General features: G+C 35.5%; 1 protein-coding gene across 8 annotated transcripts in view; it reads right to left on the bottom strand.

The window, feature by feature from the left end:
* The window catches only part of GALNT13 (polypeptide N-acetylgalactosaminyltransferase 13), a 472,802-nt gene that overhangs the window by 35,116 nt on the left and 425,430 nt on the right, over positions 1-12,256 (bottom strand). For 7 of the 8 annotated variants that reach the window (XM_070579812.1, XM_070579811.1, XM_070579819.1 and 4 more), the window contains one exon: positions 6,118-6,216. In XM_070579812.1, the coding sequence (XP_070435913.1) occupies positions 6,118-6,216 (99 nt within the window). Of the gene's footprint in view, positions 1-3,261; positions 4,999-6,117; positions 6,217-12,256 lie in introns of those variants that run through there. The other variant, XM_070579816.1, reaches the window with a different exon arrangement.

The raw sequence follows: 12,256 nt of genomic DNA, 5'->3' as shown, positions 1-12,256 counted from the left end.
CAGTGTTTCTACATTAAAAAGAGAAAGCATAAAGGCAAACATTGACTGGAATACACAAACTGTTTAAAAGTCTGCATATGAAAACACACTGTGAACAAATGTCAAATCAGAAAAATATCTGCAACATGTATAACAGAAGGTAATAATCTTACTTGAAGTGTATTTTAGAAATGGACAAGAAAATAAAGAACTCCCTCAACCCCCAATGGAAACATCAGCAAAAACATGACTAGGAAATTCATAAAGTATTGATGCCAATATTAAAAATGCATAAATGCATTGATAATGTTAGAAATATGATTTAAGATGAAATGTTCTTCCCATACTAAAAAGATAAAAGACCAAAAAACAAAAACACAATACCCAGTTAGGACTGGCCATTGTGATCACAATCCTGGGAGGTGTGGGTAGGGATGGATATAAATGCAGTGCATATAAACTTGGTGTGGAATCAGCCTGATTTAGGTTCAAACTGGCTTTACCACCTGCAACACGTTACCAGTCTTTGAGGGTTTCCATTAAACTCTTGAGTAAAATCGGGATAATACGACTATTCATAGATTGTTGTGAGAATCAAAGTGGGTAATGCATGTTAAATGTTCATCATAGTGCCTCTTCCTATTTTAGCTATTAGTCCTATTAAATTGGTAAAACCTTAAAGAGGACAGTTTGTCACTATGTATTTAAAGCCTTATAATGTTGCATAACCTTTGATCTAGCAAATTTACTTCCAGACATTATTTCTAAAAAAGTAAATATGGATGCTCACTAGATTTTATCCACAAGAGTATTGATGAACCTAATCTATAACAACAAAAATTCACAAATAACACTGTGTGTTACACAGCAAGGATTGATTAAGTAAATTACAGTTTACCCACTAAAAATATGCCCTGTTTAGGTTAAGAAGTTATTAGCCAATAGGTAGCAGAAAATATTATAAATTATTTGGGTTTTAAACAGTGAGAGTCTAAAGTTTGTGAGTGGAGCAGTATGTGGCCCATAGTGCAATTAGAGAGATCAGAGTCAGTGAACTGTAGAGATCTGAAATTGCACAGAGCACGCAGGGAAGGGAGAATTATCAGACATACATCAAGAGCACAAAGAACTATTAGAAATCAAGGGAGACTAGGCTAGAAAGCTAGATGGGGATGAAATTACGAGAGGCTTTGTATAGCAATATAACTAAGGAATCTGTACTTTATTCTTGGAGAGTGGAGAATTCCTGGAGATTTTAATTTTAATGTAGTGTGTATAGAATGTATTTATGGAATTCCATATGATGTATGGAAATGAGGGGTTTTTTTGACCACACAAGTGAATGAGATATAGGCTAGGATAAAGATAGAGGTCCTGGTTGTAAAGGGACTTAGAGGTGGGAGATAAAGGACATTATTTTCAGAGAAATATCAAGACTTGGTGACCAATCAAACTTCAGAAGTGAAGTGTCTATATTAGGTTTCAATTTTGGATGACTGTGTGAAAGGGAAGAAAATGAGTACAGTTTGGAAACAGCTGAGTTTGAGATGCTTGTAGAGATTCCCAATAATTAATTGGCAATAGATTCCAGAGCTCAGAAGAGAGGTTGGGGATGAAGATTTAAATCTGAGTCATTAGCATTGCAGGGGACACGGAACTGCTTCCAGGAATCTGCCATCTTTTTGGAAGGATAGAGAAAACATTCCCATAACTTCTAGTAACACACATTCTACCAGTAAATTGTAAGTTCTTTCTTTCACTTATAAAAATTTATGTTCAAGTTTTAATCAAATTCCTCATTTTCATTCTTTTGAAAGTGTTTAATGATCATTATGATATTACTTGCTAATGAAAAGAAAGCATTTCAACAACAGATAGGAATGGACTAATTTTGTCATTATTCTTTGAAGCAGAAGACTTTTATTACTAAGGTTTTGAAAAGAGCACTTAGAGATGATCAAGTGTAGAGTTTAATAATTTCCCACTTACTGTCTTGTTTTTACAGTATTCCTGCCACAAAAACTGTCGTGCATTTTTTCATCTATTTACCTGACTAGTTTTTATTGGGTGTCTACCATATCCCAAGCCCTGTGCTGGGGGCTGGGGATGGAGAGAGGAGAATATGCTGAGTATTTCACTGTTTAAGTGTTCAAAAAATATATTACCAACAACTACTGAAAAGTGAACTTCTTGGAGAAGAACTTAAAAAAAATAAACTACCAAGACTCCTGCACAAGGAGAAATGGTTAAGGTATAATTGACAATAAATATAAAATACCTACTTTTAGAAATGTAACTGAGTGGAAATGCTAAAAAGCAACGCTAACATTTGTTACAACTTTTGTGTAAAAGCAGGAGAGGGCAATTTGCATGTTAATTTATTTATTTATTTATTTTTTGAAGAAGATTAGCCCTGAGCTAACATCGGTGCCCATCTTCCTCTACTTTATATGTGGGATGCCTACAACAGCATGGCTTGCCAAATGGTGCCATGTCTGAACCCAGGATCCAAACTGGTGAACCCCAGCACCAAAGTGGAACGTGCACACTTAATCACTGTGCCACTGGGCCAGCCTCCCAGTTTGAATATTTTTATGGATTGGGGCTACTTTTAAAAATTTGAAACTAAATAACTATAAAAATAGATGCTGCTTCCATGGTAACATAAAAGAATAGCAATGAAAAACAGGAAAGGTGGCTCTAGAATAAAATCCCAAAAGCTGTTCTTTTTTAAAGTAAGTCAAAAAGTTAAACACATCCATAAAATAAAAATATTGAGTTCAATCAAAGCATAAATCATAATAGGGTTTTATGTGATGGTTTAATTTTTCATAATATATATTTTGTATTAAGTTACATATTTGGGGTAATATATTTTGTATAATAATAATAATAATACATATTTTGTATTGTTATTTGTTAGAACAACAGGACAGGCAGTTCATTTTATTAACCTTAACAAGACCATAGGAAGGGTTGTGTATTTATCTTGCCTCTGGCATTAGGCATCAAATGAACATTTTATTTTTTCTTGTAGAAGTAAAAAGACAAATAATTGAGACATAAATGAAAATAAGTGAAGAGAATAATTAATGGCAATAGATTAATATGTACTAAGTGTCTAGTATACGCCAGGTTAGTGTTAGTTGTTTTACAAATTTTACTAATCTTTACAGAATAAAATTGTGGGAAAATCTTTTATCCATTGCATAGATAAAATATTAAAGCTCAAAAATATTAAGTAACTTACCATCAGTTACCCAATTAATCAGGTCAGAGAAATGTCATAATATGATGTTCTTTTATTCTTAACAGTTCAATTTTCTCCAGTTCTATTTGTTTAATTATGAAAGTAATCCATATATACAGAAAAATGTGGGTTGAAAAGTAAAATTTCCTGTTCCAACTCCATCTTCTCACCAGAGGTAATTTACATTCCAGATAGATTTCTATATATTTCTAATAGATTACAATGAATCTATATTAATATAGATATTACAGGTACTATATAGAGAAAAATGTTCGCATATATTTTTCATAAATGAGATCATTAAAAGTAAGTTGTAATCTGGATTTTTTTTCTTTTTTTTTGCTTTTCAGTGACAATACACGTAGACCTCTCTCAGTCATTTTGGTGGCTATGTAGTATTCTATACTATGAATACACCATGGTTCATTTAAACATTCCCCTCTTGGTAAACATTTGGTTGTTTCCATTGTTTGTGTTATAACAAAAAGGGCTCCAGTAAACATTCTTGTATATATATTTGTAGACAGAAAAATATTACTTTTAACTTCTATCTTGTCATCAAGTCAATAATGTAGAGACATTAGAATATATATATATATATGGGTTTTTACTTATTGTTTATTTGTTCACTTTATTTACTAATCCCTGAGATTGGTGTCCCTCTATATTTTTGGTGACTATGACAATACCAGCATTCTTTGACAATGTCTACATAGTACTAAGGTATAAATTCATTGTTCTAACCATGAATTCTTTCCTCTATTTACTTGACTATTATTTATCAGGTCCCTACCTATCTCAAGCAGTCTGCCAAGTGCTGTGGATGAAAAGAGGAGTAAGATATAGCCCCTGCCAGCAACAAGTTTTTCAGTAGAGTGGGATAGCTCATTTCTGGGTATCGAAAACTTGTAAGTGAATAATATATTTTTTAACGTCTATGATCCAGGTGTTTCATGTCATTTAGACAAATATAGGTACAAGACTAGTTATTCTTTTTAACACTAACCATAGCACCTTAATGAATCTATGAGGATAATTCACCTGGGATATCTTCCTCCTTCAATTGCATCTGCAATTGAATCAGTGATTTCATAAATAATGTTTCTCTTTTGGAATTCTGTAGGTCATCATGGTAGATGATCAGTTGACTTTTTTTTCATAAGCTGTTGAAACATCTTACGGGAGATACTTCTAAAAGTCTACCCAATATCATGGTAAATAAACTATGAGGAACAGTCGCATGTGAGGTGAAATATTCAGAGTTTCTGTGTTAGGAGTATTCAAATAACATATTTCTGGCCAAAGAGACATACATAGAGGTGTGTTGAGCCTCTAGGAAGTCTTTTGTTTTTCTTAATAGAGGGACAGATGAGGCTATGGTAGCTCTTCTCTACCCCCACTTCTTCCTGCCTTGAATGTGGACATGATGTCTGGAGTTTCAGCAGCCCTTTTGTGACCAGCTGATGATAAAAGTTAACTTTAAGGACTGAAGAATGGAAGATAGAAACTTTCTGGTTTCTTGACGGAATCATTGAGGACTTGAACAAATGCCAACACTTGACTACCTTCAGATTTCTTAGTCTTCTGACAGTTAAGTTTTTTGGCATTTCCAGCTGAATTCAATGAGACTTCACTGGTTTTTGGTAGCAGAGGCCTCTCACATTCTTTGTGAATCAATATAATAAGCTGGACCATTTTTAAATGCTCTGCCATTGTTCTGCCCATGTTGCTGTTTCCATCATCTTCTTTCATGAGGTCATTTTTCCCTGCTATAATTTAGAAAGATTGATTTAAATATTTTCTTGCTTAAATTGAAACTCTGAAACCCTAATTAGGATTTTAATAGTTATTTTTTTTTTTAAGGGAGAAACTTTCTTTTAATGATCTCCATTGAATCACACAGGTCCTATTTGAAGTACGGTGCCAAAACCCAACAGGGCTGTTGCTTTTTCTCTATGGATTCTTGCTATATTCAGCTACATCGCAAATATAACCAGAATGTTGTGCTGGATAGAATAACTTTTGCTTCCTCAGTTCACTCTAACACACCAGATAAAGAACTCACTGGTGTGCTTCTCTTTGACTTGGGCAGACAACATGTCTACAGAGGATTAACTATGTTGAGTTTGCTTTGTACTAAATTCCCATGAATTCCAGAATCTGCCTCTCAAAGTGGCCATGGAAAAACAGCTGCTCTACTCGAAGATTCACAGCCAAGCAGCCTCCATGTGGCCCACCTTGCAAAGCCATTTCCAATTCTTCCAGAAATCACAAGAATCCTTTTATAGTCCGATAAGTTTCTGATAATTAGTTGGATTGTCATACACACAAAAGGCTGCCCTAGACTTTTATTCAGCCAGCAATCTTATTTAAATACTACATTTTTACTTGGTCCAAAGGGCATCTTCAGATAGGCAAAGCAAAAATGTAACAGATGTGCTTATCCATGCACCTTAAAATTTTATTGAACCTCAAAAACTCATAGAAAACATGATATACAAAAACATTTGCAAAAGAAATTTAGAATAATCACCATTGGGAAAACATCATATTAGTTGAGGAATTATTTTATATTATTCAGATATAACAGAATAAAATGTAGTCTCCGTTTGCTCATACATGGTAAAATGAGATGGGTCTGAAATATTTGGCTATCAATTGTAGGCTCATTGAATATGTTGCCCTTCTTATTAATTCTATAGCACTTTCTTAAGATACTTGGGATAATAAAATAGCCAGATTAGTTCTTGATTTAAATGCCCATTAATTTCCTAAACTAAGCCTTTAACTTTATTGTTATTGGCATGTGAGCCAGAGTCTACCCTGATAGTTTTCCCAACCATATTTTCCCCAAAAATATGAAGCTGATAAAAAAAAGGAGAGTTTACCTGATTTCCTCCCATACCATGACAGTTGAATATACCCACTTTTTCATTTTCCTTGCGGCCCATGTTGTCTAAACATTGATTCGTTTCAACGTTTCTTATCTAAAAGAAACATACAAAAACGTAAGTCAGATAGTGATTTAAGTCAGAAAATCTTTCTGATATTATCAAATTGTATATTGATAACAAAATGATACAAGTTTGTAAAGAAATTTCTCCAAGAAGAACACATTGCTTTAAATATGTATTTTTCTTTTTCTATGTCCATTCTTAGATCTGTGTAAATTTCTAAACTCCTATGAAGTAACCTTGAACAACTCTGGCTTTGTCATTAGCATCTAACCAAGAGGCACCTCTTGTTTATAGTATAGTATCAGAGAAGAAGTATCTACATATTACAAATTAGGAATTCTTCCCCAAATCCTTTTAAAATTAGGACAGTTTCCAAATTCCACTCAAATAACCATAGTCTATTCTTGAACTCCTACTGTAACACGATAGGAGGAACAGAAACAAATTGTTTAAATATCCAAATTCATGTTTTTCTTAGGTCACTTCATTACTAGATGAGCCATTCTGTATACTAATAAAGATTAACCACACTGCTTATTTGTGTAACTAAAATATATTCATGCATCTTTTTCCCTTCTCAATGCCAGGCTTAATGAAAAGTAGTTGACCCAAAGAAAAGCTATTACAAGGTTAAATGGTGATTTCACATTATATGCCTCAAAAGCGAGATTAAATTGCCAACTGCAAACATAAGATTCTTGGTTTACACTCAAACACTGCATTAGACCCATGATTAACAGAAAGTTAATACATATTTGTGCCAAATGTTATGCAAAAGTCATTTGTTGAGTTTAAAGTTGCTAAAATTCTAAATCAAGCACAAATAAGTGCAAAAAAAGGAGAAGAAAAACCTTTCTAATAGATGGAATGTTTTAGATTTTTTCCTTAGTCTCAACCTCAAGTATGTATTTATACTTGTCCACTCTGCTTCCAAAAACCTCTTATCTCTGGCTCTTATCAGGACATACATATTTTACTGTTCACTCATATATTAGTCAGACATATCTGTTTAGTTATCTATGCTTTAGGTACATGTTTCTTCATATTGGCAAATGGCTAAGGTTAAAAACTTCTATAGAGGATGGATTAGGTTTATGCGATTCACTTTTTTGTATGGTGCAGAACACCATGGTCAAGTAATGGTTCCCAGAGTTGGGAAAACTGATGTGATTTACATGAAGGCCCCAACCAGCAATTGGGAATATTGGTGGGGATTGGAATTCATACTTGGTAAGGGCTGGACAGAGCTGAGTAGAGTGGTCAAGTCCTGTTCCAACGGGTTGAAATTGACAACAGCCATATAGATGCTTTCATGAAGAAATCTGAGCAGCAACCAGTTAGAACGGACAGAACACACCATGACTTAGAGGGAAAGGTTACAAGCTTCAAGAAACAAAATCATGTCCCAGTTCCAGACTGGTGGGATTAGGGCTGAAATGTACTCCTAAATCTGATTTAGGTTGGTTCAGGCATTGGAGGAGACTGAGCATATAGGTTAAGGCTAATAATTTTTCAGGACATGTAGCTGGACAGGATTGGGGGAGACAATGATAGCTAGATGATGTAGTAAATTGGTCTGCCCATAGTCTGATTGATATATTACATATAGGTTGAATCACTGTTTCTTTTAAAGATTGGCACCTGAGTTAACATCTGTTGCCAATTTTCTTTCTTTTCTTTTTTTCTTCTTCTTCTCCTCCCCAAAGCACCCCAGTGCATAGGTGTATATTCTAGTTGTAAGTCCTTCTGGCTTTGCTATGTGGGATGCTGTCTCAGCATGGCTTGATGAGCGGTGCTAGGTCCCTGCCTAGGATGAGAATCAGCAAAACCCTGGGCCACCGAAGTAGACTGCGTGAACTTAACCACTTGGCCACAGGGTTGCCTCGAGGCTGAATTATTTTTATATCCCTTACAGCAGACTTTTCTTGTTAACTTTTCATAAAAGGCAGACTTCAGGAGAAGCAATAGAATTATTTGTTATTATTATTTATCATCCTACAAAAGTGTAGAATAGTGTAATACTATAATACAGGAATAAATATCACACAAAATTATTAATTCACTTTTAGATGTCAGCTATGCAATCTGATTTCAAGGACCTCTGCTTGGTGCATGGTATTTGGATAGATGCTAGTTAATAATTACAGGGGCTACAGGATGAGTCGCTTGTAAGGTTCTGTCTCTTTGCTGGACAACAGAAGATTCAAAGCCATACTCAGTGCAGTAAATACTCTGACAATAGCATTTTAAAGTGCCATATGGTAGATGCAGGTCATCCTACTCTTTGACAAACTAAGCACAGAACTCAAGAATGCTTCCAAAATATTTTGCCCTCAGTAACAATCTATTATTATTTTCTTTATAATAGATAGAGTTTGTTTTTTGGTCTGTAACCTTTCTCATGAATTCATTCATTCACTCATTCAAAAAATATCATTGAGAGTATGCATCCTTCAATGGCAAGCACGATTCGAGGTGCTGAGGATACTGAAATGAACAAAGCAAACATAGTCCCTTCGATCGTGGAGCTCACGTTTTAGAAGGGAAGAGTGCAATACACAAACACATTTGCAATACATCAGAAAGTCAAGAAGCCCTACGAAGAAATAGAAAGCACGATAAGGGTAGGGAAAGCAATGGAGGGGGTACTATTTTACATAGGGGACCAGGAAAGGCCACCCTGAGGAAATGATACTTGCAAAAACACCTTACTGAAATGAGAGAACAGCCATATTTTCACCTATGTAAGAGCATTCCAGACAGGGGGAACAGCAAATGGACGCTCCCTGCAGCTGAGAAAACTGAGTGAGAAATGGGCTAGCAATGTGGCGAGGGTGCAGGGAGCGAGGGGCAAGTTAGAGGAATATGCAGACTAAATAATATAAGGAATCCTAAGTTTTTGAGCATGACGGTGACATATTAATAGTTCATTCTGGCTGCTGTGTGCAGAAGAAATTAGAGGGAGGCAAGAGGGGAAGCAGAGACACCAGTAAGGGGACTACTGCAGTCACGTCAGCAACAGATGATGGTTACTTGGAAGAGGAGAGAAGGGTAACAACGGAGGTGGAAAGGTCAGATTTGGAATGCTTTTAAGGTAGACCCAGTAGGACTTGCAATTGGATTGGATATGAGCTATGAGAGAAAAAAACACAGCAGGAAGCATTCCAAGGTTTTGGCCTGGGCAAATGGGTAAATGATGTTTCCATTTACTGGGATCAATATTCTGAGTTCTTGTATGCTGACACATACATCTGTGGCCTTTACACTTGTAAATCAATTTAGTAGATCTGGATTCCTTGGCCTACAATATTTTTCCTTGAGTTACTTTAAAATGTTACTCTATTTACTTCCAGCATAAATAGTTGCTTTTAAAAGTCTGATGATAATCTGGTTTTCTTTCCCTTATCCTGACAAATGTCTACTTGCCTGCATGCCAAACTGATTTTTTTCTTTAAAGTCCAATAGATTTACCACAAATTATCTTAATATTGTTCCTTCTGGACCACTCTTCCAGGTATGTGGTATTCGTTTTCAACATGTAGGTTCAATTTTATTCCCCGGAAAGTTTCCTTGAATTCTAGTTATTAATGTCCATTTTGTTTCACTGCTTTGATTTTCCTTCTTAGGAAATCCTATTACTTTGGATCTTATTTCTTATCTTCTATAGATGCCACTTTCTATTGAATAGTTTTGTCTTTAATTTCCTTTTCCCCTCGAAAATTCTTATGGCTTTTTCTCCCGGCAGTATTGACTCATGTTCTTTCAAGTTTAGCCTTCAATTCTAAAATGATTTATTCTTTAATTTCTAATTCTTTCCTGTATTTCAGGCCCTGATTTCCAAGGCTTTTAAAATTTGATTTATGTTGTTCTTTCCTATATTTTATCATTATAAAATTTCTTTTAGGGTGTTCCGACATATTAGGTTACACATTTCCTCTGTTTTATGAGCATAAAGTTTTGGTGTGCTTGCATTGTTTGCAGACATATCATTCTATTGATTATTTTTATTCTTATAGTACTCATGCTTTTCTACTATTTTCCTTTTTTGGGGGGGAATCATCTTGCACCTTTAAATTATTCTGCCACTTGGTTCTCATGCCCAGATATTCCCATTTAATTGGTATGGAGGGTAACCCGGCCATCAGGAGTTATAAAATCTCCCCAGGTGATTCCAATGTGCACAAAGTTTGGCAACCACCATTCTGGAGGAAGGTATATAGTGTCTTGATGTTAAATGGTGACATTATAATTACTTTTCCTTTTTGAAGTAACTTCTTTTTCAGTGGTTCCCACCTGGGCTGCCTAATAGATTTACCTGGAAAGCTTTTAGAATATAATTCTACTTGGCCTCACCCTCATAGATTCTGATCCAAATGGTCTGGAGTAGGACCAGGATACAGTTTAAAGCCCCCCAGATGATTTGAATGTATAATCAGAGTTGAAACCCATTGTACCAAGAGAATACAATGGAGCACTTGCTGGCCGGAAGCCTATATATGTTGTGAATCCTCTTGAAAAACTCTGGATGCTCGTGCAAAGTAAAGGAGGTTTTCATAGCAAAGCTGATTCTTCCACTATGCAGCGGCAAGGTTTAGAGTAAATGTTTCTAGGTGTCGCTGACAGGAAATGTCTACACAGGAGACCATTTCTAACTTCACAAGTCTAGGTCTCCTGTGCCAGTACTTTTTTGAATAGTTGAAAAAAGTTGGCTTCTATTCTTTGAGATCTCCTGGCTCTGTTCATCTCTCCCGTTTTTTTTTTTTTTTTTTTTTTATCCAATTCTATCTGGACCTTCCATTTCCTTTGCCAAATATTTTCCTTACCTCCTCAATTTGGGCTTTATTTCTTAGACTTTCTCCTCATAAGCAGGTTCAGCTAGTGAGTTTCAAAATTCACAAGTTACAGAGTGTTCAGCCCCTTCAGACATTAGAAAGGAGATTTTTCACTGACTTGCAGATTGGATTTTATGAAAACACCTCTTCCAATTTCAGCTACTATTATCAAATTGGCTTGAAACAATTTTTTCATGAGTATCTATTGGCAATAGGGGTGTTATCCCGATTTCCATCAGACCCCCCATTGCTTACCTTTGTTTCCTCCTGCAAAGGTTGTAGTATCATATGGTCATGAAATTGACCTCTTATATTTTGGGATTTGTGAGAATGCCTTGCCACCTAATTTTGTTGTCAATGTTGTACATCAAATTTTGGTTCTACTATCCTGTTGCTCTTCCTGTTTCTTTTCAATAGAAAAATTCAAACAGATTCAAATACTGTGTCACTCCTGCCACTATTTTTTCAGAATTCCAGAATAGACTCATTTTGAAGACTGCATGAAAAGAAGCCTGTCCTATATCTGATGTGTTCTAACTTTCTCACAAAATGATTTCTGGACATGTAATATTACTTGTTCCTTAGAATGTAGCCGGTGTTAAGAGGATACAATATAAGAACTCAAGTGAAATCTGGTGAGGCTGGCTGGACATGAGCTCTGGGAGACTAGAAATAGACAGGAGTCAGTGGTTTAAGAAAGCTGTCAGAATGAGATAGTGGAGACAACAACCACACCACCACTGCAATAATAATAATTAGCAATTAGCCACGTGCTGTTCCAAGTACTTAAGTGTAATAGCTAATTTAATATTTCCAAACAACTATTACACTCATTTTACAAATGAAAACATTAAGATACAGAGAGGTCAAGTAATTTGCCAAACTAAAGAATTAAAAGTTATTATAGTGAATTTGGGAATTGCCCAATCCAGACTCCAGACAGGCAGGCAGTGTGAGTCAGAAAGGAGTCCTGGAAGGAGCAAGGGAGGATGAAGTTCTAGTTGAACAGAGGTAAAGGTAACAATATGTCATCCAGACAATGGTGAAGACACATGGAACAAGACACATGAAAGCAACCTAAGATCAGGCCCAGGGGACCAGGTCAAGAAGACTAGAAGTGAAGTGTTCTTCATGTTGAGTGCCAGATTATTGGGCTGAGGTCATGTAAATTATTTCTGGCTATGGCTAAGATGGCGTTCGATACAAACAGGATAGGGCACAGAGTATAAGGGAACAGA

The sequence above is a fragment of the Equus przewalskii genome, chromosome 17 (assembly GCF_037783145.1).
Source record: "Equus przewalskii isolate Varuska chromosome 17, EquPr2, whole genome shotgun sequence".
Lineage (NCBI taxonomy): Eukaryota > Metazoa > Chordata > Mammalia > Perissodactyla > Equidae > Equus > Equus przewalskii.
The sequence above is the reverse complement of the archived record's forward strand: the minus strand, read 5'-3'. Positions and strand labels throughout refer to the sequence as shown.